This window comes from Myotis yumanensis, unplaced genomic scaffold (genome assembly GCF_028538775.1).
Source record: "Myotis yumanensis isolate MYYU_CA2020_CCGP unplaced genomic scaffold, mMyoYum1.0.hap1 SCAF_3, whole genome shotgun sequence".
Taxonomy (NCBI): domain Eukaryota; kingdom Metazoa; phylum Chordata; class Mammalia; order Chiroptera; family Vespertilionidae; genus Myotis; species Myotis yumanensis.
The window spans coordinates 120,878,730-120,905,247 of NW_027223754.1; the positions used below are offsets into that span (position 1 = coordinate 120,878,730).

Here is a 26,518-nt window from a genome sequence, read left to right on the forward strand (position 1 = left end):
TTCAACACTATAAACAGGAATATAACTTGAACCAATATGGTAAGAATGAAAAGGCAGAGAATGATTTGAGAGGCTTCTTAGACTTGCACTCAATAGGGCCTGGAATTAGGGAATAAGAGTGAAGAGTTGAAGATAATCCTGAAGTTTCAAGCCTGGGAAACTGGATGTGATGTCATTAAACTAAATGGGAAAGAGAATGAAGTGGGAGGTTTGAGATGGGGGAAGGGGTGCTTGTTGGGAAAAAAAAACAACACACAACAGATTGGTTTCATGGTCAATTTGAGGTGTTCAAACATATTCAACTGAAGATGACTTTAGAGCACAGGTCAGGCCACTGGAACCAGACCAAAAAAACGCTGAGAAGGATTAGATAGGTTAGAAGAACCAAAAAAGACAGGTGTTACAGATATCAAAAGAGATTAATTTCAAAGACAGAGTTATGGAAGGTTCCAAATATGCAAAAAGATACTAATTACAATGAGGACTGTAAAGAGATAATTGGTCAGCCCTAGGCAGTTTGGCTAAGTGGATAAAGCATCGGCCTGGGGACTGAAGTGTCCGGGTTCGATTCTGGTCAAGGGCACATGCTCGGGTTGCAGGCTCAATCCCCAGCAGGGGACATGCAAAAGGCAGCCAATCAACGATTCTCATCATTGATGTTTCTATCTCTCTCTCCCTCTCCCTTCCTCTCTGAAAGCAATAAAAAAAATTAAAAAAAAATAAAATCATAAAAAAAAAGAGAACTGGCCAGAGAAATGAAGAAGTCAGTGATGACCCTAGAAAGGGTATGCTTAGAAAAGGATGGGGATGAAACCACATTACAGAAAGGTGAGGAAAGGCAGGCAGGTAAGAAACAAAAGCAGTGAGTACAGAGACAATGTAAAGTCACGCTTTCCCAGATTCATGAAGGACCAAATAAAAGAAAAGGGCTCTACTATATTGTCAGATAACATATCAGTGGATAAAGTACAGTTCTTAATCACTAAGATCAAGCTGAAGTACTAAAATGGGTTAAATTAAGCATGTGAAATACGTACCCACCAGCTCTTCAAGAGAAGAACAGCATTCCTAGAAAAGCCTGGATCCCTACCTACCTAGGCGCAGGGGTGTCTGATAAAGGCAATTTTTTCAAGGTCCCTGTCAGTTCTATGACACTATGCTGCTAAAAGGATAGGACTGTTAACTTTAAAGCCACTCAGAAAAATTTAAAAATCTGTTAGGTACAGCTTTCTTCAACACTCACTTTTTGGTAAGCTCTTTGATTTTGTCCTGATTTCTTTGGTGATGAACCTGTATTTCCTCAATGCGGATCCGTCTATCCTCCATGAGCCCTTCAACTTGCTCTCTAGAAAGCTTGGTTTGTTCTTCCAGCTGAGCCTGCAGGGCTTCCACCTAGACAGGCCAGAAAGGGTGAGGTACCCACTCTTTTTTTTTTTTTTTTTTAAATATATTTTATTGATTTTAGAGAGGAAGGGAGAGGGAGAGATTGAAACATCAATGATGAGAGAGAATCATTGACTGGCTGTCTCCTGCACGCCCCCTACTAGGGATTGAGCCTGCAACCCAGGCAGTGCCCTTGGCCAGAATCGAACCTGGGACCCTTCAGTCTGCAGGCTGATGCTCTATCCATTGAGCCAAACCAGCTAGGGCAAGGTATCCACTCTTCCCTGCTCCCTCTTAGTCCTTATCTCTAAAAGTGAGCCATTCTCCAGAAAAATTTAAAAAACAAACAACCCCGCCTCCCCAAACAACCCTCGCAGGCATTACTCAGTGGTTAGAGGGTCCGCCCATCCACTGAAGGGTCTCAAGTTCAATTCCTGGTGAAGGGCACATACCTGGGTTGCAGGTTCCATCTCTGGCCTGGTCAGGTGTGTGCAGGAGGGAACCAATAGATGTGTCTCTCTCACATTGATGTTTTTCTCTCTCTTCCCCTCCTTCACTCCCTCCAGTGCGGATTTACACAAAAACAACAACCCATAGATAAAAAAAAAACAAAAGCAGAGCAGCAAAACAAATAGAAGAAAATCCTCAACAGGCACTCCTCTTTATTTAGTGACTTGTAAATGTGGTTAGGCTACACAAGGGCAGACTGTTCACACAGAGCAAAGCATTTGCATCACACAGAGAAAGCATGAAAGCCCTGTTTCCCCTACCCTAAGATTCTCACCTCTTCACTATCTCCTCTTTTAAATTTTTAGCATTGTCTCCTTTTAAATACTCCCTAGTTGCACAGAAACAGAATGATTCTTTTGTTTTTTTCATCTAAAAAGTGGACCAAAATGAGTTTAATGTAATTTCCTTTCTTCTCTGAGTCTGGCTGACTGACAACAAATGGAGATACAGTACTAGCCAAAGACAGAAACTGTCATTTAAATCAATAGATCCTCCCCCCTCCCCCAATAAGGACAGGAACTTGAGCATAAGTAGATGAAAATCATGGTTAAAATGACAGAGTATTGCTAGGTAGTGAGAGGATGATTCGTGACTTTCCCAGATTTAGAACACACACACTCAATAAATTTATATACCTCCCAAAGGCTGATCTATCAGCACAACTGCAACTACTCTGTGTATCCCTCAGGCAACCATAAAGGGAATGCTTACTGTATGATGGTTTTGTTCTGTAGGGCCTAGCATACAAGCTGAGTGAAATGAAGATTCAGAGTAACATCTCTAGAATGGTTAATACAAAATAATTATTTTCTGTAAAGTAGGAATAACCTCAGTTTTCTTAATCACATGATGCCTAGATATAACATGTGTGCAAGGAGATACTTACATGGCAGTGAAGGCGTGGTACGCAAAGCTAAGCTCATGGGTAGAAACTGCTCTGATCTGTCAAAATAAATTCTTTACCTGTAGGATGAGTGTTTGTATGTCTCTTTGGTACTTCTCAGAACGTTCTTCCTTCTCTCTCATTGCTGGTTTTCTTTTGCTCACTTTAGAATCTAAAATAGAAAACAAAAATAATACAGATCTTTATTTAGCTTTTGTTTTCCTCTTCAAGTTCAGCATTATTTTTGCAGAGGAGTTCGGTTTCCTTTACCTAAAAGAGAAGGAAAGGTAGAAAAAGGAAAACATACAATAACTTTAGTGCTTAATTTTTCAAATAGGAGTCTCTATAAGGGAACTCCGCTCGGATGTCACCTGGATAATAATATCCATCTTTCTGAAGAACAAACTACTAAATTTTCCTTTGAGGCTGTGTCTATTTTCTTTGCAAAATCTTAATCAGAAAGGGCAAGGAATAAAAAAAAACAAAATCTAAACATTTTGATTATGATGTAACACCCAGTTTTTAAAATTATTGTTAAAATAAGCAACACTGCACAGCTGGTGTAGCTCAGTGGTTGAGCAATGACCTACGAACTAGGAGGTCACAGTTCAATTCCCAGTCAGGGCACATGCCCGGGTTCTGAGCTTGATCCTCAATAGAGGGTGTGCAGCCCTAACCGGTTTGGTTCAGTGGATAGAGCGTCGGACTGTGGACTGAAGGGTCCCAGGTTTGATTCCAGCCAAGGGCATATACCTTGGTTGCGGGCACATCCCCAGTAGGGGGTGTGCAGGAGGCAGCCAATCAATGATTCTCTCTCATCATTGATGTTTCTCTCTCTCTCTCTCCCTCTCCCTCTCCCTCTCCCTTCCTCTCTGAAATCAGAAAGCATATACATACTAGAGGCACGGTGCACAAAAATTTGTGCACTGGGGGAGGGGGGGTCCCCAGCCCGGCCTGTGCCCTCTTGCAGTCTGGGACCCCTCAGGAGATAATGACCTGCTGGCTTAGGCCTGCTCCCAGGTGGCAGAGGGCAGGCCCAATCCCTAGGTGCAGCCCCTGGTCAGGCTCAGAGCAGGGCCGACTGGGGAGTTGGGGCGCCGCCCCGTCATGCACAGAGCAGGGCAGAACGGGAGGTTGCGATGCCACCCTCAGTCACGCTCAGGGTAGGGCTGATTGGGGGGTTGGGGCACCGCCCCCTGTCACACTCAAGGCAGGGTTGATGGGGAGGTTGCGGCGCCACCCCCTGTTACACACAGAGCAGGGCCGATCAGGGGGTTGGGGCGCTGCCCCCGTCACTCACAGAGCAGGGCCAATCAGGGGGTTGGGGAGCTCCCCCCTGTCACACACAGAGCCGCAGGGCAATCAGGGGATTGGGGAGCTCCCCCTATCAGGCACAGAGCAGGGCTGATCAGGGGGTTGGGGCGCCTTCCCCTGTCATGAACAGAGCAGGGCGGATAGAGAGGTTGTGGCCCCACCCCCTGTCACACACAGAGCCACAGGGCGATCAGGGGGTTGGGGAGCTCCCCCCTATCAGGCACAGAGCAGGGCTGATCAGGGGGTTTGGGCGCTGCCCCCGTCACAACATTGGTTGCGGGCACATCCCCAGTAGGGGGTGTGCAGGAGGCAGCCAATCAATGATTCTCTCTCATCATTGATGTTTTTCTCTCTCTCCCTCTCCCTCTCCCTCTCCCTTCCTCTCTGAAATCAGAAAGCATATACATACTATATGGTCACCCCTAACTGCTCGCCTGCCTGCCTGATCGCCCCTAACCGCCTCTGCCTCGGCCCCTGCTGCTGCGGCTTTGTCAGGAAGGACGTCGGAATGATGTCCAGAAGGTCGTTTGGCTATCTGGTCTAATTAGCATATTATGCTTTTATTATTATAGATACTAGAGGCCCAATGCACAAAATTTGTGCAGGGGAGGGAGGTCCATCAGCCCAGCCTCTACCCTCTCGCAATCCGGAACCCCTTGGAGGATGTCCCAATGTAATCTGGGACCCCTCACTCCTAACTGCCTGCCTGCTCAATCCTTACTGCTTGGCTTGCTGCTCCTTAGCACTGCCGTGGAGGCAGGAAAAGCTCCCACAACCACTGCTGCGCTCACCAGCTGTGAGCCCGGCTTCTGGCTGAGCAGCGCTCCAGCTGTGGGAGCACACTGACCACCAGGGGGCAGCTCCTGCGTTGAGCGTTTGCCCCCTGGTGGTCAGTGAGCATCATAGCAACTGGTCGTTCCATTGTTTGATCGATTTGCATTATTAGGGTTTTATTATATAGGATATTTTAAAAAGCAACACTAAAATTGTACAGAACAAAATTTAATTCCTTGGATAATTCAAGAAGCCCATGCTAAGAGAATAAATCTTAAAAGAACTCACCATAAGAAAATTTGTAACTATGTGTGATGATGGATGTTAACTAGACTTACTGTTGTAATCATCTTGTAATATATAGAAATATCAAACCATTATGTTGTACACTTGAAACTAATATAATGATATATTTTAAATTATCCTATATAATAAAAGGCTAATATGCAAATTGTCCCTTTGACTGGGAGTTCAACCAGGGCCCCCCCCCCCCCAAATCGGGGGCAGGGCAGGCAGGCAAACCACCCGGTCCCTCCCCAAGGCCGATCCGGCCCAATCGACCCCGATTGGGGCGGACTGGCTGGACCTCACCCGTGCACAAATTCGTGCACTGGGCCTCTAGTATATCAATAATAAGAAGAAAATTAAGATTTTCATTAAAAGAGAGTGATAAGATGACTGAGGCTTAGAGAGGCTAAGTAATACTCTGCTTCCAGAAGTTGTCTAAGTCTGTTTTATAACTTGTCACTATAAGCATTATATACATTATTTTTTTTTTTTAAAATACCTTTATTGATTTCAGAGAGGAAAGGAGAAGAGGAGAGAGATAGAAACATTAATGATGAGAGAGAATCATTGATCAACTGCCTCCTGCAGGCCCCACACTGGGGACCAAGCCGGAAACATGGGCATGTACCCTTGGCCAGAATTGAACCTGGGCCCCTTCAGTCCACAGGTTGACGCTCTATCTACTGAGCCAAACCAGCTGGGGCAATTATATATTCTTTATTTCTACTCCATTGAAACATCATGGAGCTCTGGCCAGGTAGCTCAGTTAGAGTGTTGGCCCAATACGCCAAGGTTGTGGGTTCAATCCCCAGTTGGGCACATAAAAGAAGCAACCAATGAATGCATAAATAAGTGGAACAACAGGTTGATGTTTCTCTCTCTTTCTCTCCCTTCCCCCCTCTCTAAAATCAATAAATAAAAATAATTAAATAAACAAACAAAAATATCATGGAAAGGTAAAAAAAAAAAAAAATACAAAACAACCTCAAGCTTACCAAGAGGCATTATTATAAACATTCATTATCACTGTATAGTAAGAAAAAAATCCTAATTATTTGCACTGTGTTTCTGAATTCTACACCAGTGAGAATTTATAATATAGTTGGTACCTGCTTTGAAAGCTGAAGATTCATTCTGTTCACAAATATCTACAGTCTGGATAGTCTTTTGGAGAATGCTGACCTGAAAAAGCAAAAAAAAAAAAAGTAAAGAAATAGTCTTTCTATATATGTAATGTTTTACTTTTGAGCTTTAGTGCCACAGATCAGCACTATTCATAAATTAAACTGGTCAAAATTGATATACTCACATAGGAATGTCACACATATGAGATCAAAGTGGACAAAGTAACAAACTAGATAAAACCCAGTGTTGGTAATATAAACTAAAAAAAAATAAAATAAAGAAAACCTTCAGGATAATTTCGTAATATCTGGTTTTTTAAAAAGTGGTCTTTGCCTGGCTGGTATGGCTCAGTAGTTGAGCATCGACCTAGGAAACCAGGAGGTCACGGTTTGATTCCCGGTCAGGGCACATGTCCCGGTGGAGGCTGGGCAAGAGGAAGCCGATCAATGATTCTCTCTCATCACTGATATTCCTATCTCTCCCTCCTTCTCCCTTCCTCTCTGAAATCAATAAAAAAAATATTTTTTTTTATTGATTTCAGAGAGGAAGGGAGAGGAAGAGATAGAAACATCAATGATGAGAGGGAATCATTGATTGGCTGCCTCCTGCAGGTTGGACCAAGCCCGAAACCCAGGCATGTGCCCTTGACTGGAATCGAACCTGGGACCCTTCAGTCCGCAGGCCAACGCTCTATCCATCAAGCCAAACTGGCCTGGGCAAAAAAAATATTTTTTTAAAAAGTGGTCTTTGCCAAAGCCGGTGTGGCTCAGTGGATAGAGAGTCGGCTTGCGAACTGAAGGGTCCCAGATTTGATTCCGGTCAGGGGCATGTACCTGGGTTGCAGGCACATCCCCAGTGGGAGATATGCAGGAGGCAGCTGATCGATGTTTCTCTCTCATCGATGTTTCTGGCTCTCTGTCTCTCTCCCTTCCTCTCTGTGGAAAATCAATAAAATATATTTAAAAAATAAAAATAAAAAAAAATAAAAAGTGGTCTTTGACAAGGGCCTTTAGGAAAGTAATGGAAACAGAGAAGTATACATATGTAGATATGGATAAAGATGCTCACTGGGGCACTGTTTAGAGAAGTAAAAAAAAGGAAATAGTATATACCAGTGATGGCGAACCTATGACATGCATGTCAGAGGTGACACGTGAACTCATTTTTTTGGTTGATTTTTTTTTGTTAAATGGCATTTAAATATATAAAATAAATGTCAAAAATATAAATCTTTGTTTTACTATGGTTGCAAATAACAAAAAATTTCTATATGTGACACGGCACCAGAGTTAAGTTAGGGTTTTTCAAAATGCTGACACGCCGAGCTCAAAAGGTTCGCTATCACTGGTATATACACATATATTCCTATATGAATGGAATGTTTACAATATGGGAGACTGCCATTTTTATGATAGATTTCTGTGTTTATTTTTAATAAAGACCATGCATTATTTTTATAGTCAGCATAAACAAAGATTAATAAAGAAACTTGAGTATTGAAACTTAAGTCTGGCCCTAGCCAGTTTGTCTCAGTGGATAGAGTGTCAGCCCATGGACAAAAGGGTCCCAGGTTCGATTCCAGTCAAGGACACATACCTCAGTTGCAGGCTCGATCCCTGACTCTGGTAAGTGGTGTGTGTGGGAGGCAACCAATCAGTGTGTCTTTCTCACATCAATGTTTCTCTCTCTGTCTCTTCCCCTCCCTTCCCTCTCTCTAAAAATCAATGAAAAAAATATCCTCGGTGAGGATTAAAAAACCACCACAAAACAACCAATTTTCCTTTCTTATCTCATCTAAAACATCTACTCCTCTGTGCTTCAGATTTCCAAGTAGTGAAATGGGTAAATAATGCTACTTTCCAAAAATTTTGAAGTAAAAGAATAAAATAAAAAAGCATTTTGTAACTATATAGAAAATGCTTTGAGAACTTATGTAGACATGGGAATATGATAACTAATTCTCCTTCTAACTTCTTTAGCAAGCACCAAAATATCTCTGATTATGGACCCAAGACCATAGTTTGTTAAAGCCATGTTTACCATGCTATCTATACCAAAGATTACTTACTTTGTTGGGAGGCTCCTTATAAAAATAGGTCACTTCTCCAGTGTCTGTTCCCACAAGGGCCAAGAGATTCTGAATCTTTCTCTTGTCTTCTAGCTCCCTGTAATTCTCATAAAGAGTAAGCACACATTATATCCAGAGTAAGTAAATTTTTTTAAAGGATCTCCCTTCTGACTTACTTGTTTAAATAATGATAACCTCAAACTAAAATTGAATAGGATTTATTTAGACCTCAGCACTAATTTTGAAAACATCAGGTACTTATACTTAGGAATTCAGAGAGAAGGGGCCAGAAACTAATTTCTTAGTTGGTTCTAGAAAAGCACTGTTGTGGGTGGTAGGCACATTGCTCCTCTTCAGGACTGATATAAGTTCACTAGAGGCTTGGTGCACGAATTTGTGCACGGGGGTTGGGGGGGGGAGTCTGGCTGGCCCACTCTGATCAGGGCCCATCAGGCCTGGCCGGCTGGGTGGAGGGGATGTGGGAGGTTGGCCAGCCCCACCCCCAGGTTGAACTCCCAGTTGAGGGGACAATTTGCATATTAGCCTTTTATTATATAGGACTAGAGGCCCGGTGCACAAAAATTTGTGCACTCGGGGGGCGGGGGGAGGGGGGTCCCCCAGCCCTGCCTGTGCCCTCTCACAGTCTGGGACCCCTTGGGAGATAACGACCTGCTGGCTTAGGCCTGCTCCCGGGTGGCAGAGGGCAGGCCCAATCCCTAGGTGCAGCCCCTGGTCAGGCTCAGAGCAGGGCCGATTGGGGAGTTGGGGCGCTGCCCCATCATGCACAGAGCAGGGCAGATTGGGAGGTTGCGATGCCACCCTCAGTCACGCTCAGGGTAGGGCTGATTGGGGGGTTGGGGCACCGCCCCCTGTCACACTCAAGGCAGGGTCGATGGGGAGGTTGCAGCGCCACCCCCTGTCACGCACAGAGCAGGGCCGATCAGGGGGTTGGGGCGTTGCCCCCTGTCACTCACAGAGCAGGGCCCATCAGGGGGTTGGGGTGCTGCCCCGTCACTCACAGAGCAGGGCCCATCAGGGGGGTTGGGGCTCCGTACCCTGTCACACACAGAGCAGGGTCAATTGGGGTTGGGGAGCTCCCTCCTGTCATGCACAGAGTAGGGCCGATAGGGGAGTTGGGGCACCGCCCCTTGCCACACACAGAGCAGGGCGGATCAGGGGGTTGGGGCGCTGCACCCTGTCACACTCAGGGCAGGGCCAATGGGGAGGTTATGGCTCTACCCTGTCACACACAGAGCAGGGCCCGTGGAGGGGGGTTGGGGCGCCACCCTCTATCATCCACAGAGCAGGGCCGATCAGGGGGTTGGTGTGCTGCACCCTGTCAAACACAGAGCTGCAGGGCAATCAGGGGATTGGGGAGCTCCCCCCTATCAGGCACAGAGCAGGGCTGATCAGGGGATTTGGGCGCTGCCCCCTGTCACGCTGATCCCGGTGCCGGGAGGCATATTACCCTTTTACTATATAGGATAGAGGCCTGGTGCATGGGTAGGGGCTGGCTGGTTTGCCCTGAAGAGTGTCCTGGATCAGGGTGGGGGTCCCCACTGGGGTGACTGGCCAGCCTGGGTGAGGGGCTGAGGGCTGTTTTCCAGCTGGCAAGTGACTAAAGCTTCCAACCACTCCTTGTTTTCTTTTCTTTTCTTTTTTTTATTCTGGGCCAGCTTTAGCGCTGAGGCCTCGCTGCTGAAAACATGGATTCAATGTTTCGGTCCGGCTGGCTTTCAGTCAGGCTGGTTTCTGGTGTTTTGTTTATCTTCTTATTTGCAACATAGTACATAGTTGCTTAGAGTTACAGTTGAGAGGCTGGCAAGTGAGGCGGGAACGTTGGAGTCCGCAGCATGCAAGCCTCATGCTCGCTTCAGTGCCTGGCTGCCGGCCGCCATCTTGGCTGACAGTTAATTTGCATGTACTCACTGATTAGCCAATGAAAAGGGTAGCGGTCATACGCTAATTACCATGTTTCTCTTTTATTAGTGTAGATTCTCCTAACTATCAGCCGTACTACAGGCTGATGCTCACAGCTGAATCTCTCTCCAGAACTGACATCAGTCAAGGGGGACTGCCTTAGCCAAAGGACAGTCTGCACCCAGTGCCTCGCTAAGGAGGGGTACAAAAGCCCAATCCCCTTATCTTAATTCAGGATATTGAGATACCCTGTGGCATTGGCTGAGTCAGCTGTAATTGAATCACAGTTCAACTTCTGCCCAAACTTTCCTTATTACCTCATAAGTAGTTATTCTTGAAAACACTCCCCAATAAATCTCCTGCAAGTAAATTTCCATTGCAGAGTATGTTTTCCAGGGAACCCAACCTAAGACAGTTTATATCAGACTAGAGGCCCGGTGCATGGATTCGTGCACTTGTGGGGTCCCTCGGCCTGGCCTGTGCCCTCTCACAATCTGGGACCCCCCGGGGGATGTCAGACTGCCAGTTTTGGCCTGATCCACACAGGCCAGGCCAAGGTACCCCACCAGTGCACGAATCCATGCACTGGGCCGGTTTCAACCCGATCCCTGCAGGCCAGGCCGAGTGACCCCACCGGTGCATGAATCCACGCACTGGGCCTCTAGTATGCATATAAGATATTTGGTTAATCTCTTCCCACCCTCCCCTCTGAGATTCATTAGTCTGTTCCCTGTTTCCATGCCTGTGCATTGAGCATCTGCCTCCAGCTGGTCAGAGCGCATCAAGCTACCGGTCAAACAGTTGAACAGTCGCTTAGGCTTTTATATATAAAGACAAACAAACTCTAAACTGAGTTTTCAGAGCCAGTGATATAGAGATGATTTATGGAACATAATACTCTTAGCAGCAAAACAGATGGGAGGGCTCAACAGGCAAACAGGATATAACTTAAACAACTGAAATAAATCAAAGAGGGAGGGAGTCTGTTCATGGTGTCCTATGTAAAATCACAATCTCCATTTTCCACACCTCAGCCAGTTTTAAGACCCAGAGACTATGACCTGAAAGATGAACTGGGTCACCCAGTGACACCAAAGCAAGTGTACATGATAACGATTTCCCTGGTCCTTCCCCAAAGGGCTTATGGCCATTTATTCAAGTAATTGTACAACGGGGAAAAAGAAATACCCAGGCATTTCAAAGATTGCTAGATATATGGTCTGAGCTAACATTGATACCTGGTGACTTGAAGCATTATCATGGCACTAGGGCATATGGGAACCATGTAATAAATGGAATTTTAGTCCAGGTCCAGCTCACAATGGGTCCACTGGATCCAGGCTCAATCAGTGATCATTTTCCCCATCTCCATATGAGTAAGTGGAATGAACATATTTGGTAGTTGCCAAACCTCCAAATTGTTTTTTTGGCTTCTGGGTTATGCTAAGTTGGAAGCCTCTGTAACTGCCCTTTCCTCACCCCAAGATGGTAAATAAAGATCCAAAGAATGTACAGGTGAAGGCCTCCATCAAACCCTCATTTCATTCACAAGTATGACCTATGCAAAACCAGACTGATAATAGTAGACAACTACAAAGTCGGTCCCAATTCAGTAACTATGCTCAATGTATTATTTTTGCTATAGCAGATTAACTTGGTTTTAGATATATGGTAATTGGCTACTGATTAAGCTCATGTATTCCTACCCATTCCTAACAGGACCATAAGCAGTTCTCACTCATGTGTGATGAAAAATAGTGTACCTTTGTAGTCTTTCTCTAGGACCAAGTCTTTTCTGCTCTCTATCAAATCCGTCCAAAGCGACCAAGATCTGACCATCCTATAGATCAGTGGTCGCCAACCTTTCGGACCTCACGGACCACCAGTGGGCCATGGATCACCAGTTGGTGACCGCTGCTATAGATTACATTAGTTCACTATTGGTGATATATTAAATCAGACTGGATAGACAAGAAATGGTGCCCAGCTGGTGTGGTTCAGTAGTTGAGCACTGACCTATGAACCAGGAGGTCAAGGTTCGATTCCCAGTCTGGGCACATGCCTGGGTTGTGGGCTTGATCCCCAGTAGGGGGCCTGCAGGAGGCAACCAGCCAAGCAATTATTCTCTCTCACCACTGATGTTTCCATCACTCCCTCCCTTCCTCTCTGAAATCACTAAAAAAAAAAAAATTAAAAGAAATGGCAAATGCATTAGAACCTTGGTAAGATACATGTGCTCCAGAAGGTCTGACGTAACCTTACAAAGCACATCAGTGAAGTTTTAGGGGTCCACTCTATGCATGCCAGAACATTCCCTTCAAAGTAAAGGAAAAATTACTGCATCTCACACCTACCATCACCAAGAAGGAAGTATAATGCTGAGAAGGACTCTTCAGGTTCTGGAGAAAACATGTTCCATACTTTTGAATAATGCTCTGACCCATATATCAAGTGACATGGAAGGTGAGCTTTCAGTTGAAAAGAAGTTCTGCATTAGGTCAAAGCTAGACCTATTAAGGAGATAGAAGGACTAATAAAAAACCTGACAAACAAAAACCCTAGACCTCATAGCTTCACTGGTGAATTATACCAAACATTTAAAGGTCTACACCAATCATTCCCAAACTTTTCGAAAAACTGAAAAAGAGGCGATACTTGCTAACTCATTCTATGAATCCAGCATTCCCCTGATACCAAAGCCAGACAAAGATAATGTAAGAAAAGGAAACTACTAATGACCAATATCTGTTATGAACACTGATGCAAAAATTCTCAACAAAATACTAGCAAACCAAATTCAGCAGCATACTAAAAGGATATACACCACGATTAAGTGCAGTTTATTCCTGGAATACATGCATAGTTCAACATAAAAATCAATCAATGTAATATACCACATTAACAGAATGAAGGGGGAAAACATACAATCATTAATTGATAAAAAAAAATGCATTTGACAACATTCTATACCCTTATATGACATAAACACTCAACAAACCAGGAATAGAAAAAAAATAACCTCTATAAAATAAAAGCTCTGTATGAAAAACCCAAGCAAGCATCATACTCAATGGTGAAAGACAAAGTTTTCCTCTAAGATCTAGAACAAGAAAAGGGTGCCCACATTTGCAAGTTTTATTTAAAACTAGAGGCCTGGTGCACGAGATTTGTGCACTGGGGGAAGGGGGGGTCCCTCAACCCAGCCTGTGCCCTCTCGCAGTCCGGGACCCCTTGGGGATGTCCGGCTGCCGGCTTAGGCCGGATTCCCCTAGGGCAGTGGTCGGCAAACTCATTAGTCAACAGAGCCAAATATCAACAGTACTTCTTCAAAATAGACTCGCCCAGGCCGAAAACCGATTTCTGCGCATGGGCTATGAAGTTTCAATCGCACTGTACGCGCACGCGGTATTTTGTGGAAGAGTCACACTCAAGGGGCCAAAGAGCTGCATGTGGCTCACGAGCCGCAGTTTGCTGACCACAGCCCTCAGGAATTGGAGACAATGATTTCTTGAATATGACACCAAAGGCAGAAGCAACAAAAGGAAAATACACAAATTGGACCATATGGAAATTAAAATTTATGCATCAAAGAACAATATCAACAGAGTAAAATGAAAGCCCTCAGAATGGGAGAAAACATTTGCAAATCACTCATCTGATAGGGGATTAATATCCAAAATATATTTTAAAATTCTTAAAACTCAACAGCAACAATAAAGCAAACAATCCAATTAAAAATGGTCAAATGTCTTGAATAGACATGTCTCTAAAGAAGATATAAGAATGACTAATAAGCATGTGAAAAATGCTCAATATCACTAATTAGGGAAATGCAAATCAAAACCACTTGAGTTTTGATTTGCATTGCCCTAATACAATGATGGCTATTATTTCAAAAAATAGAAAACCAATGTTGGTATGCATATGAAGGAAGTGAAACCCTTGTGCATTGCTGGTGGGAATGTAAAATGGTATGGCCAGTATGAAAAACAGTATTATGGTACCTCAAAAAAATTAAACATGGGAACAGCATTTGACCCAGCAATTCCATTCTGGGTATTTATCTGATGAAACCCAAAACACTAAACTGAAAAGACAGAGGGAGAACCAAGATGGCGGCATAAGTAAACTCTGTACTCGCCATATTCCGCAACTACATCAAAATTACAACTAAAATACAGAACTATCATTCAGAACCACCTGAAATCTGGCTGAATGGAAGCTCTACAACTAATGAATTAAAGAAGAAGCCACACTGAGACTGGCAGGAGGGGTGGAGGCATGTATCAGGCAAGTCCAACACCTATGTGTGGCATTTCTTTTCTTTTCTTTTTTAATCATATCTTTTAAAATATATATATATATTTTATTAATTCCAGAGAGGAAGGGAGAGGGAGAGAGAGATAAAAACATCAGTGATGAGAGAGAATCATTGATCAGCTGCCTCCTGCACTGGGGATCGAGCCCACAACCCAGCATGTGCCCTAACTGGGAATTGAACCATGACCTCCTGGTTCATAGGTCAATTCTTAACCACTGGGCCACGCCAGCCAGACACGTTTCTTTAATTGGAAAGGATTTAAGAATTTTAATATATATTTTGGATATTAATCCCCTATGTTGTGGAGGCCTCCCCTGAGGAGCAAGGGATCCTAGTCCCACACCAGACTCCTCAGCCTAGGGTTCTAGTGCTATGAAGAGAAGCCCCCATAATTTCAGGCTATAAAAACCAGCAGAGATTGTGGCTGGGTGACAAGGTGGCTAATAGAGACCCAGACAATTCCTCTTAAAGGATCATGCACGGACATACTCGGATTCACTCCCTCTGAGCTCCAGTGCTGGGGCAGTGGCTATGGGGGATTCAGGGACATACAGGGAAGAAGTGGATTGTCTGGCATTGGAGCAAGAACTTGAGGGTGGCTTTGCCCCAGACAGGGGTGCTTGTAGCAGTCATTGTTCCTATGCCGAGACCTCTCCCCCTCCCAGAGCTGACTGGCAGGGGCCATATCTGAGTCTCCATCAACCTGGCTCATACTGTTAGCTCTGTCCTGGTGATTCACTGAGACCCTGCTTCACCCAATTTGCAGCCCCACCCAAGCTGTTTGCAGTGGCTTTTCCATATAAATGGCCTGTCCTGGCTCAGGCTTCAGACTTTCCTAAAAACTCTCAATCAAGCAACAGCTGGAGTCAGCATGTCCCATACCACTCAAGAAGAGGCCCCACGCCCAGCACTAGCAACAGCCTGCCTTGCTTTACAGCTTGGCCTCTCCTGGGCACTTCCAAGCCCAACAAAAGTAGCAGCCATGGGCAGATCGCTCTGTAGCTCCTCATGGGTAGCCCTAGGCAGGGCACAGGCAGTGACTGACTTTGTACCTCCAGCAGGGCCCCAAAGCCAGTGCACCCAGTGGACAGCTTCAGACCATGCCAGATTACAATTCTACACATTCACGAGCGACACACTCAAGGGACAGACTCAGTGAGCACCAAAGCCCCACTGAAGAAAGTCCTGCTCCATAGGGGTGTCTCCCACACAGGAGCTCTTTCTCTGTAGTCACAGCTGGTCCTCAAAGCCAATTGGCCTGGGGATCAATTCCTCCCAGTGATGCCAACACCAATCAAGGCTCAACTACAAGACTGTGCACACAGCCCACACAGGGGCACACCTAGAGTGCCCAGCTCAGGTGGGGAGGCTGAGCCACTGGGCCCTACAGGACACCTACTACACAAGGCCACTCTACCAATTCCAGGAGACATAGCAGCTCTACCTAATACATAGAAACAAACACAGGGAAGCAACCAAACTGTGGAGACAAAACAACATGTCACAAATGAAAGAATAGGAGAAATCTCCAGAAAAAGAAGTAAAAGAAATGGAAGCAAGAAAACTACCACATACAGAGTTCAAAACAATGGTTATAAGGATGCTCAAGGAACTTAGTGAGAACTTCAAGGAACTTAGTGAGAACATCAACAATATTAAAAAAGGATCAGTTAGAAACGGAGGATACACTAACTGAAATTAAGAATAACTTATAAGGAATCAACAGTAGAGTAGGGGACACTGAGAATCAAATCAGCAATTTGGAATATGAGGAAGTAAAAACACCCAATCAGAACAGCAAAAAGAAAAAAGAATCCAAAAATATGAAGACTAAGGAACCTCTGGGACAACTACAAGCCAACTATTCACATCATAGGGCTTCCCAAAAGAGAAGAGAGAGAGCAAGAAGTTAAAAACCTATCTGAAGAAATAATGACAGAAAACTTCCCTTACACCTGTTGAAAGAAATACTCTTACAAATCCAGGAAGCGCAGAGAGTCCCAAACAAGATGAATCCAAAGAGGCCCAAACCAAGACACATTATAATTTAAATGCCAAAGGTTAAAGACAAAGAGAAAATCTTAAAAGCAGCAAGAGAAAAGCAGTTAGTTACCTACAAGGAAGCACCCATATGACTGTCAGCTGATTTCTCAACAGAAGCTTTGCAGGCCAGAAGGAAGTGGCAAGGACACTATTCAAAGTGATGAATAGTAAGGACCTACAACCAAGATTACTCAGCAAAGCTCTCATTTAGAATTAAAGGTCAGATAAAGAGCTTCAGAGACAAGAAAAAGCTAAAGGAGTTCATCACCACTAAACCAGTATTATATGAAATGTTGAAAAGTGGAGGAGGAGGAAGTGGAGAAAGAGAAGAAGGAGGAAGGAGGAAGAAGAGAAGGAGAAAGGAGAAGGAGCAGGAGGAAGGAGGAGGAAAGAGGAGAAAGAAGAAGGAGGAGGAGAAGAAGAAAAAGAAGGAGGAGATAAAAAATAGAACAGTAATATGGCAATAAATACATATCTATCAAAAATTGAATCTAGCCCTAGTTGGTTTGGCTCAGTGGATAGAGTGTCGGCCTACGAACTGAAGGGTCCCAGGTTCGATTCCAGTCAAGGGCACATGCCTGGGTTGCAGGCTGGATCCCCAGTGGGGGGTATGCAGGAGGCAGCCAATCAATGATTCTCTCTCATCATTGATGTTTCTATCTCTCTCTCCCTCTCCCTTCCTCTCTGAAATCAACAAAAAATTTTTAAAAATTGAACCTAAAAATCAAAATAAACAAGGAATCTAATGAACAAAATAAACTGATGAATAAAATATAACCAGAGGCATGAAAATATAGAAAAGACTGACATATCTCAGAGGGAAGGGAGGAGGAGGCAGGAAGAGATTAACCAAAGAACTTATATGCATAAATGCATTACCTATGGACACAGACAATAGGGTGATGAAGACCTGGGGTAGGGCAGATGAGTGGAGGGGGGCATTGGGAGTTGGGAAGGAAAGGAGGACATCTGTAATACTCTCAACAATAAAAAATTTTTTAAAAAAGGGAAGACATATGCACCCATATGTTCCACTGCAGCATAATTACGGTAGCCCAGATACAGGAGCAACCTAAGTGTCCATCAATAGATGAATGGATAAGAAATGTTGCACTATACAATGGAATATGACTCAGCCATAAAAAAATAATGAAGCCTTGCCATCTGCAACAACATGGACCTTAGCGAAATAAATCATACAGAGAAAGGAAAATGCCATATGATTTCAGTTATATGTGGAATCGAAAGAATAAACAAACAAGCAGAATAGAAACAGACTCATAGATAAGAGAATATTTGATGGTTGCCAGATGGGAGGGAGTTTGGGGAATGGGTGAAAAACAAAGGGATTAAGAAGTACAACTTGGTAGTTACAGAACAGTTATGGGATATAATGTACAGTACAGGGATTATAGTCAATAATATTGTAATAACTGCATATGGTGCCAGGTGGGTACTAGTTTTATTGGGGTGATCACTTTGTAAGTTATATAAATATCTGATCATTGGGTTGATCACATGAAACTAATGATACTGTACATCAACTGCAACTGAAAAGTACAAAATTATTGTTTTTTGGAAGTGTACTATAGTGGATGCTGTGGAACACTGCCCAGATACCACCTTCAGGACCAAGATCCCTAACCCTCAATTTGTTGAGGCCTTCTCCAGGAACTGCCTTTGGCTGAAGGGGGCTGCCTCTCTCAAGTTTACACCCCCTCTCTGGTGGCAGCCTACATCAAATAACTGATCACTGTGAAGGTACAAAAGTCTGCCTCCTTCGCCTCTGAAAGGCTGTCCCAGCCTCAGAGCTCCCTGTAGGGCTGGCTGAAGTCTCTGTTACCACTGTATCACAGTTCAAATTCTTCCCCTGCTCAAGTCTCCTCACAGATGTCATTCTTGAGAGTCTCCCTACTAACCTGCAGGCAAATCTCCATCTCAGAGTCTTTTCCCTGGAAAATACAACCTAACAGGGTTACCACAGAGAAACTTACCTTGGTTTAGAAATGTAACTCCCACATTTCCCTTCTCCTACTTGTTACCTGATTCTCAGTCGATCATTTTCTGAGTAGAGGCGCAAAACATGTTCCCGTTCCTGGAACAGGCAGACTTGCATATCACTTAGAGCTTTCTGCAATTCAGCAATCTCTTCTTCCCTCTGCTGCAAATCCCATTCTAGTTTGTGCTGGAAAAAAAAAAAAAGTAGTTGAAAAGATATTGAGCCTCACAGGAGTATCTCTTATTGGATAAGAGATATAACTTCTAAGGAACGGAAAAGTGAGTTTTTTAGAAATATTACAATGTGAATGTTTTCACCAATATAGACTTCAAATGACAGCAACAATAAGTTGTATACTGACTTGAGTTTAAAAGCTACAGGGTGAGTATGATATTTGCATATAATGTCAAAGCTCTCATATCTTCCTTCTACAGACTACAAAATCCAGAATGCCAGATGACTCACCTGTTCTATTCACAACTTTTAAAAAATGCTTTCTATTCAATAAGCATTATGAAATTTTGGAACACAAAGATGAAACGGTATGTTTCCTGTCTAGAGCTGAGGAATTTTGTGGACAGACATGCAAACAATTAAAATAATTATTTAATGGAGGAATATGCCTGGTAAAATGATAGAGGGGGAAAGTACAGCAGGAGTAAAATCTCTGAAGCCTTTCTGGAAAGTCAGAGACCACCATCAAAAAGTTGAAACTTGGCCGTGGCTGAATGGCTCAGTTGGTTGGGCATTGTTCCATACAACAAAAGGTTGCGGATTTGATTCCTGGTTCAGGGCACATACCTAGGTTGTGGATTCAATTCCCAGTCAGAGCACGTATGGGATGCAACAAATCAATGTTTCTCATGGGTGTTTCTCTCTTTATATCTCTCTCTCTCTGTCTCATTAAAATCAATAAAAAACGTATTCTTGGATGAGGATTAAAAAAAAGTTGAAACTTGAAAGATGAAGACTGCTAGAGACAAGATGAGGATGGGTACTCTCAGGAAAGAGAACAGTAAATACCGAACCATCAAAAAGTCTTAAATGTTTGGACAACTACAAGTATTTCAATATTACTGAAGTGAAAAGTGAGAGGCAGGCTGAAGAGGTACGAGACTGGAGGCTGGGATACTGGTTAAAGAGGATATTGCAATAATGCAGGTGAGTTATAATGAGAGTTTTAACTAGGGTTGAGGCAATATGATGAAGATATAATGGATTAAGGGATATTTAGGAAGCAGAATCAATAGAACTTACTAAATAACTGAATACGGGGGCTGGGCATAATTACAGGCAATCATACCACTGAGTAAGACACAGAATAAAGAAAAGTTAAGAGGTAAGAAATGGAGGGAAAGAAAATGGTAGGGGTATATGTGGATGTGTGGATAGAGTTGAAAAGGGAGGTTAGTTCAGATATAAACATATTAACATGGAGTTCAGGAAAAAAGACTCAACATTAGCCACTCGGATGTTATCATTCCTGAGGTGGTATGGACAAAAATAAGACCATTTATGGTGGAATGTGCAAAAACGTTGGCATTTAAGATTAAGGAAGGGGAACCATTAATGGAGACTGAGAGCTGAGATAAAAATGGGAAAAGAAAAATGACACAGAAATCAAAAAAGGAAGAAAGTTTCCAGAAAGCAGAGATCAATAGTGACAGATACTACAGAAGTCACAAAGAGAAGAGATCATTTTGGCAAATGGGTATTAGAGACCACAAGAGTAGTTTTAGTGGAACAGTAAGGAGAGAGACAAAACTGCAGTCACAGAGTCATGAGTGGGTGATAAAGTCAAACTACTCCAGAAGTGGGGCTAAGAAAAGAAAGAGCTATCTACACAAGAGAATAGAGGGGGAAGCACAGCTCAAGAATGGTGTTTATCATATAAATTCTAGACCTCCACATTACGGAGGAGTTCAAACGTCAATCCTTCTAGAAAAAAAAGAAGAAAAAGAAAAAGAAAAAAAAGAATGGTGGTTTTTTGTTTTTTTTTGTTTTTAAGTTGGGAAAGACTTGAGTATGTTTATGTAAACTACTGGGGAGAAAAAGCCCATGTTAAGCAAAAGGTTAAAAATAAAACACAAAGAGAAGAGAGATGATGAAGGGTTTATTAGGAAGAAAAAGGATGTGGGCCAGGGAGAGTGTTGAATCAATTCAGCTCGAAGAGGCAGAGATATCTTGTCCCTGAAGTAATAAGAAAGAAAAGAGATGGACACAGGGAGGTAACAGTGTGGATAGGTGGGAAGGAGTCATTCACGATAGCTGGTTTTTCCTCTGTGAACCAGGAAGCAAGACTGCTTGAGGAGAGATGGCTAAGATGGGGCTGCAGGCTGGAAGAGAGTAGAGAAGATACAGCAGCACAGGTGGGGAAGGAGAAGGAACTGATTAGGGATAGGTAAGGAAATTGCTGTATAGTGACTGAGAATACAGATGAATTTGTTTACCATGAATTTATTTATTTAATATATTTTATTGACTTTTTTACAGAGAGGAAGGGAGAGGGATAGAGAGTTAGAAACATCAATGAGAGAGAAACATCGATCAGCTGCTTCCTGCACACCTCCTACTGGGGATGTGCCCGCAACCAAGGTACATGCCCTTGACCGGAATCGAACCTGGGACCTTTCAGTCTGCAGGCTGACGCTCTATCCACTGAGCCAAACCAGTTAGGGCAACCATGAATTTATTTTCTAACAATTTGGGACCTTTTCTAAGACAATGATCCTTAACTAGAGGTGATTTTTCCTGTGCCCCAGGAGAAATTTGGCAATGTCTGCAGGCACTTTTGATGGTCACAACTGGGGGTGTGGTGAGGGTGTGTACGTGCATGTGTGGGCTACTGGTATCTAGTAAGTAGAGGCCAACGATGCTACTAAGCATCCTACAATTCATAGGATAGTCCCCACAGTAAAGAATTACCAATGCCAAAATGTTAATAGTGCCAAGGTTGACAAACCTTGCTCCAGGAGACTAGATTCCATTATAGCTAGAGCTTTAGTTATGCACATGGAGCAAAAGTATAAGCAAGGGGTCATGTGCAGGCAGTACAGTTATTACCAAAGTGAAGTGTGACGGGGTTCAGGTTAGAAGGGAAGAACATGATGTTAGAAACTGACATTTGGAAAACTGAAAAGTCAAGCAGCCATGGAGATAATAATAGTCAGGTGTACAGGGCTGAAAGAACTAGAAGTATAAGAGAGACCAAGACATAAAAGTTTAAGATTTTAGAGGTGAAGCAGTTTTGGGGTATTATGGTCTAATGAGGTACCCAAAGGGTAGGTATCGAGGCTGGGGTAGAAGGGAATTGAAAAATATCTGTTTGTGATACAAGTTGTCACTTTGAGATCTTCTCTCAGTCATAACTACACTTCATCAGAGTCCTAAAAGGAAATGCATCATCTCTTTTCACCTGTCCTTCACAAGTTTCTTTGTACAGCTCCAGTTTCTTCAGCAGGTCCTCATTTTCTGCCTCACACTCAGCCATCTTCTTTTGATAATATCCCAGAAGCTCCTGAGAAGGGCAGAGAACAGCCAGACGATCTTCGATGGAAGGCAAAGGAGTTGACTCCACTGAATCTGAGAAAGACACGCCCTTCCACCTGGTAGAACCACTGAAGCCATGCGCAGCACCATGCTTGGGAAGAGTTCTTGACCTATGTGAAATTAGAAAGGACATACTCATTAAACTGTTTAAACATATATAAAACAATTTCTTTTTTTAAAAAAATATATTTCTTTATTGATTTCAGAGAAGAAGGGAGAAGGGGAGAGAGATAGAAACATCAATGATGAGAGAGAATCATTGATCGGCTGCCTCCTGCACACCCCTACTGGGGATGGAGCCCGCAACCCAGGTATATGCCCTTGGCCGGAATCGAACCTGGACCCCTCAGTCCGCAGGCTGAAGCTCTATCCACTGAGCTAAGCCGGCTAGGACTAAAACAATTTCTTAAATAAAAAAAAAACAGGTTTATGTTCTTAAAGTGTGTATAATTCATGAATTTTTAAAATTCATGTTTAAAAAATGGAATATAAAGTAAGACCAGATAGTAACAGTTAGACATTTTAATACGATAAGATATACACTAACAGGAATAATTGTACACTGCTGGCGAAGTGCAACTTGGTGAAACTACAGATAAATGAATTGGCAGAATCTAGTAAAATTGCAATTCCTCTTGTTCTAAAGAAACTCATGCACGTATGCACAAGGCGACACATAAGAAAATGTTCATAGTAACATTATGTAAAGGGTCAGCATTAGGAACTATAGCCAAGTTACTAACCATACAACCACATCAAATTCTAATCTCTACCACTGGAGACATTTGAATGACACAGACCATGACTACTCAAGTTCTAAGGGTAATCAAAGGTTGAACAAGAAGCATTTTTAAGCCAAAACAATGAAAGTTAGAAAATAAATGATGCAGAAGTGAAGAAACCCTCATGTGAAAAGTATTCCATTTTGGCTAATTGACTGCAATTTATAAGGTAAGAAAAAAGACAGCAGAGTGGAGAAACTTGATACCAGAAGTCCAGAGTTGTAGTTAATGATTATGGTCAGCACTTTTAATAAGTGAGCATGTATAGAAGAGATATTAAAATGTACTTTCAACTAATATGAAGAAAAAAAATCTAATATTATCTCAATCATTAAAACCTCTTGAGAGCACTGGCCAGTGTGGCTCTCAGTTGGTGGGTATTGTCCTGTGTATAGAAAGGTTGCCGGTTTGGTTCCACCCCCAGTAGGGGTGTGCAGGAGGCAGTTGACTGATGTTTCCCCTCTCTCTCCCCTCCCCTTTTCCCCCCTCTCTCAAAATCAATTTTAAAATTTAAAAAAAAAGCTAGTGACAGAAATAGCATTTTACTTGATGTTTCATGTTTCCAAGGCAGCTGCCTAATAACTACTCTGGGGAACAGGTTAATAGATGAACTAAGAGGCATTCCTGAGATTTTGCAGATGAGACTGTGGCAGTGAGGATGAGGAAGATGTGTCATGTAGCAAGGTGACGGCAGAACCAGAATTTCCAAGTCCCCTGTGTATGCTGGCTGTTTCTTCTGTAATCCAAGAGGCACTGGCATCTACTAGGCCCATTCAAACTGTCTGGATTCTGGTATTATTATTTCATATGCACTACTTAAAAAAATAAAATAAATGCACTACTTTTTAATCTAAATTCCACATAAGAAGAATAGAGAAATGAGTCTAATATAGTTCAAATCCAGAGTTTGGAGGTATGTTGCCAAAACTCTTCTAGTTCCTAAACTAACTTGCACTAAGGCTACAGAAATTTTGAATTTTTTTAAATTAAATTTATTGGGATGACACTGGTTAGAAGTCTTGATTCTTTTTTTTTTTTTTTTAAATATATTTTATTGGTTTTTTACAGAGAGGAAGGGAGAGGGATAGAGTTAGAAACATCGATGAGAGAGAAACATCGATCAGCTGCCTCCTGCACACCCCCTACTGGGGATATGCCCACAACCAAGGTACATGCCCTTGACCGGAATTGAACCTGGGACCCTTGAGTCCGAAGGCTGATGCTCTATCCACTGAGCCAAACCGGTTAGGGCCTCGGTTCTTTTTTTAAAAATTGTTTTTATTTTTGTTAATCCTCACTGGAGGATATTTTTCCATTGATTTTTTTTTTTTTTTTTTTTTTTTAGTGAGAGGGAAAGAGAGAGAGAAAAATCGATGTGAGAGAAACACATTGATTGGTTGCCTTCTGCATAAGCCCTGACCAGGGCTGGGGAGGAGCCTGCAACCCCAGGTACGTGCCCTTGAATGGAATTGAACCCAGAACCCTTCAGTCCGCAGGTCAATGCTATTCCACTGAGCTAAACTGGCCAGGGCTTGATTCTTTTTTTAAAAAAATATATTGTTATTGATTTCAGTGAGAAACAGAGGAGAGAGAGATAGAATAATGAGAGAATAATTGCTTGGCTGCCTCTTGCACACCCCACACTGGGGATCAAGCCCACAACCTAGGCATGTGCCCTGATCAGGAACTGGGCCATGATCTCCTGGTTCCTATGTTGATGCTCAACCACTGAGCACAATGGCGGGACAGTCTTGTTTCTTGAACAACTCAAAAACTAAGCAAATGTCTTACTTTCTGCAGACAGGGGTACATGTTGGGGTAAAGTTCATGCTGTCCTTTTCACACCTGTCAAATACATAAAAATTCAGAATGAGAGGGCAGAAACAGAACAAAACAGTATAGAACACACGGACTGGATCCCTCTCCAACATTACACGTGCCTGCTGGTAGAATGTGATGTTTTAAAATGCAGTACTATTCTTTAAAGTAGTTCTGAATCCTGAAGTTCTATGACTCTTGAATTTTCATAAGGTATTCTTTGTTATTATTTTCAAATAAAATCAGAATGGCATTTATTATTTTAAATGGATAAGCACAAAAAGAAAACCCTCCTGAGTATGAAGGTTATCTGCAACAATGCAAAACAAACTTACAATCCTTTTGCTGAAATTATAGGAGAGGGAGATGCAAAAAGTTTATAATAAGCAAGAGATAGTAAATGGAAATTAAGGAAGAGGACCCATTATGCTAAATTTAAAATAAATACAAATGCCCTAACCGTTTTGGCTCAGTGGATAGAGCGTCAGCCTGTGGATTCAAAGGTCCCAGGTTTGATTCCGGTCAAGGGGATGTACCTTGGCTGCGGACACATACCCAGTAGGGAGTGTGCAGGAGGCAGCTGATCGATGTTTCTCTCTCATCAATGTTTCTAACTCTCTATCCCTCTTCCTGCCTCTCTGTAAAAAATCAATAAAATATATTTAAAAAAATAAAATAAAATAAATACAAAGCCATTAATATTATCTTTATTTAGTGTGTGCTGTAGCTACTGTTTTATCTTAGAGAAAGAAAAAAATATTACTTATAAGCTTTAAAAGGTTCATTCACAATCCCCATTCCAATTGATGATAGATCCTTTTTTTTCCTTAGAGAAAGTTTATTTATAAAGTTACAGAGGTAGCAGAAGTGAGCCAGCTAGGCTGTGTAGGCTCAGAAAACAAGTTATAGAAGCAAAACAGAGCCCTTGAAAGGAGGAGGAGAAAGGAAAGGCACTGAGTGCTACTGAGAGGGAGAGCTGCTGTGAAGACAGATCCTAAATTCCTCTACTTTGAACAATCTTTTCACAGAGATTTACAGGGAGAAAAACCTCAGCGAAGGAATACCAAAGTGAGGGAGGGAGAAGGAAAAGAGGGGGAGGAGAGAAGGGGAAGAAAGAGTAGGGGAGAAAAGGGGAGAGGGAGTTTTTTTTTTTAAATTAGCTTTGAGGAAAGCTTTCTTATCAAGCATACTTTATCAACCCATTCTGATTCTGAGCCAGTCTAGAGATGATGTATCCCTGGCCACTGCTGGTCAGTGGTTAAGCACTGACCCATGCACTAAGAGGTTGCTGTTTTGATTCCCAGTCAGGGCACATACCCAGGTTGCAGGTTTGATTCCCAGTTGGGGTGTAGAAGGCAACTGATTGATGTTTCTCTGTCACACTGATGTTTCTCTCTCTCTCTCCTTTTCCCTTCCTCTTTCTCTAAAAACCAATGAAAATATATTAAAGGAAAAAAAAGAGATGATGTCATGTCCTGTTCTTATGTTCTACCTAGTATATATCTGCTTACCATCTTCAGTCCTGTGGGGAAGATTTTTGTGAAAAAGAGTGAAGAGATAATCACTATTGTTAATTCTGTAACCATTTTTTTTTTTTTTAAATATATTTTATTGATTTTTTACAGAGAGGAAGGGAGAGAGATAGAGAGTTGGAAACATCGATGAGAAAGACATCGATCAGCTGCCTCCTGCACATCTCCTACCGGGGACGCGCCCGCAACCCAGGTACATGCCCCTGACC

The 26,518-nt window shown here is 42.8% G+C and overlaps 1 protein-coding gene across 2 annotated transcripts in view; it reads right to left on the reverse strand.

The window, feature by feature from the left end:
* CCDC77 (coiled-coil domain containing 77) overlaps window positions 1-26,518 on the reverse strand; it is a 44,387-nt gene that overhangs the window by 12,349 nt on the left and 5,520 nt on the right. Inside the window, exons 2-8 of one of the 2 annotated variants that reach the window (XM_070409508.1) lie at window positions 24,751-24,804; window positions 22,044-22,287; window positions 18,672-18,814; window positions 8,346-8,442; window positions 6,262-6,334; window positions 2,857-2,948; window positions 1,244-1,392 (exon numbers count right to left, since the gene is read on the reverse strand). In XM_070409508.1, the coding sequence (XP_070265609.1) occupies window positions 1,244-1,392; window positions 2,857-2,948; window positions 6,262-6,334; window positions 8,346-8,442; window positions 18,672-18,814; window positions 22,044-22,287; window positions 24,751-24,788 (836 nt within the window). In that variant the 5' untranslated portion in view covers window positions 24,789-24,804. Of the gene's footprint in view, window positions 1-1,243; window positions 1,393-2,856; window positions 2,949-6,261; window positions 6,335-8,345; window positions 8,443-18,671; window positions 18,815-22,043; window positions 22,288-24,750; window positions 24,964-26,518 lie in introns of those variants that run through there. The other variant, XM_070409507.1, reaches the window with a different exon arrangement.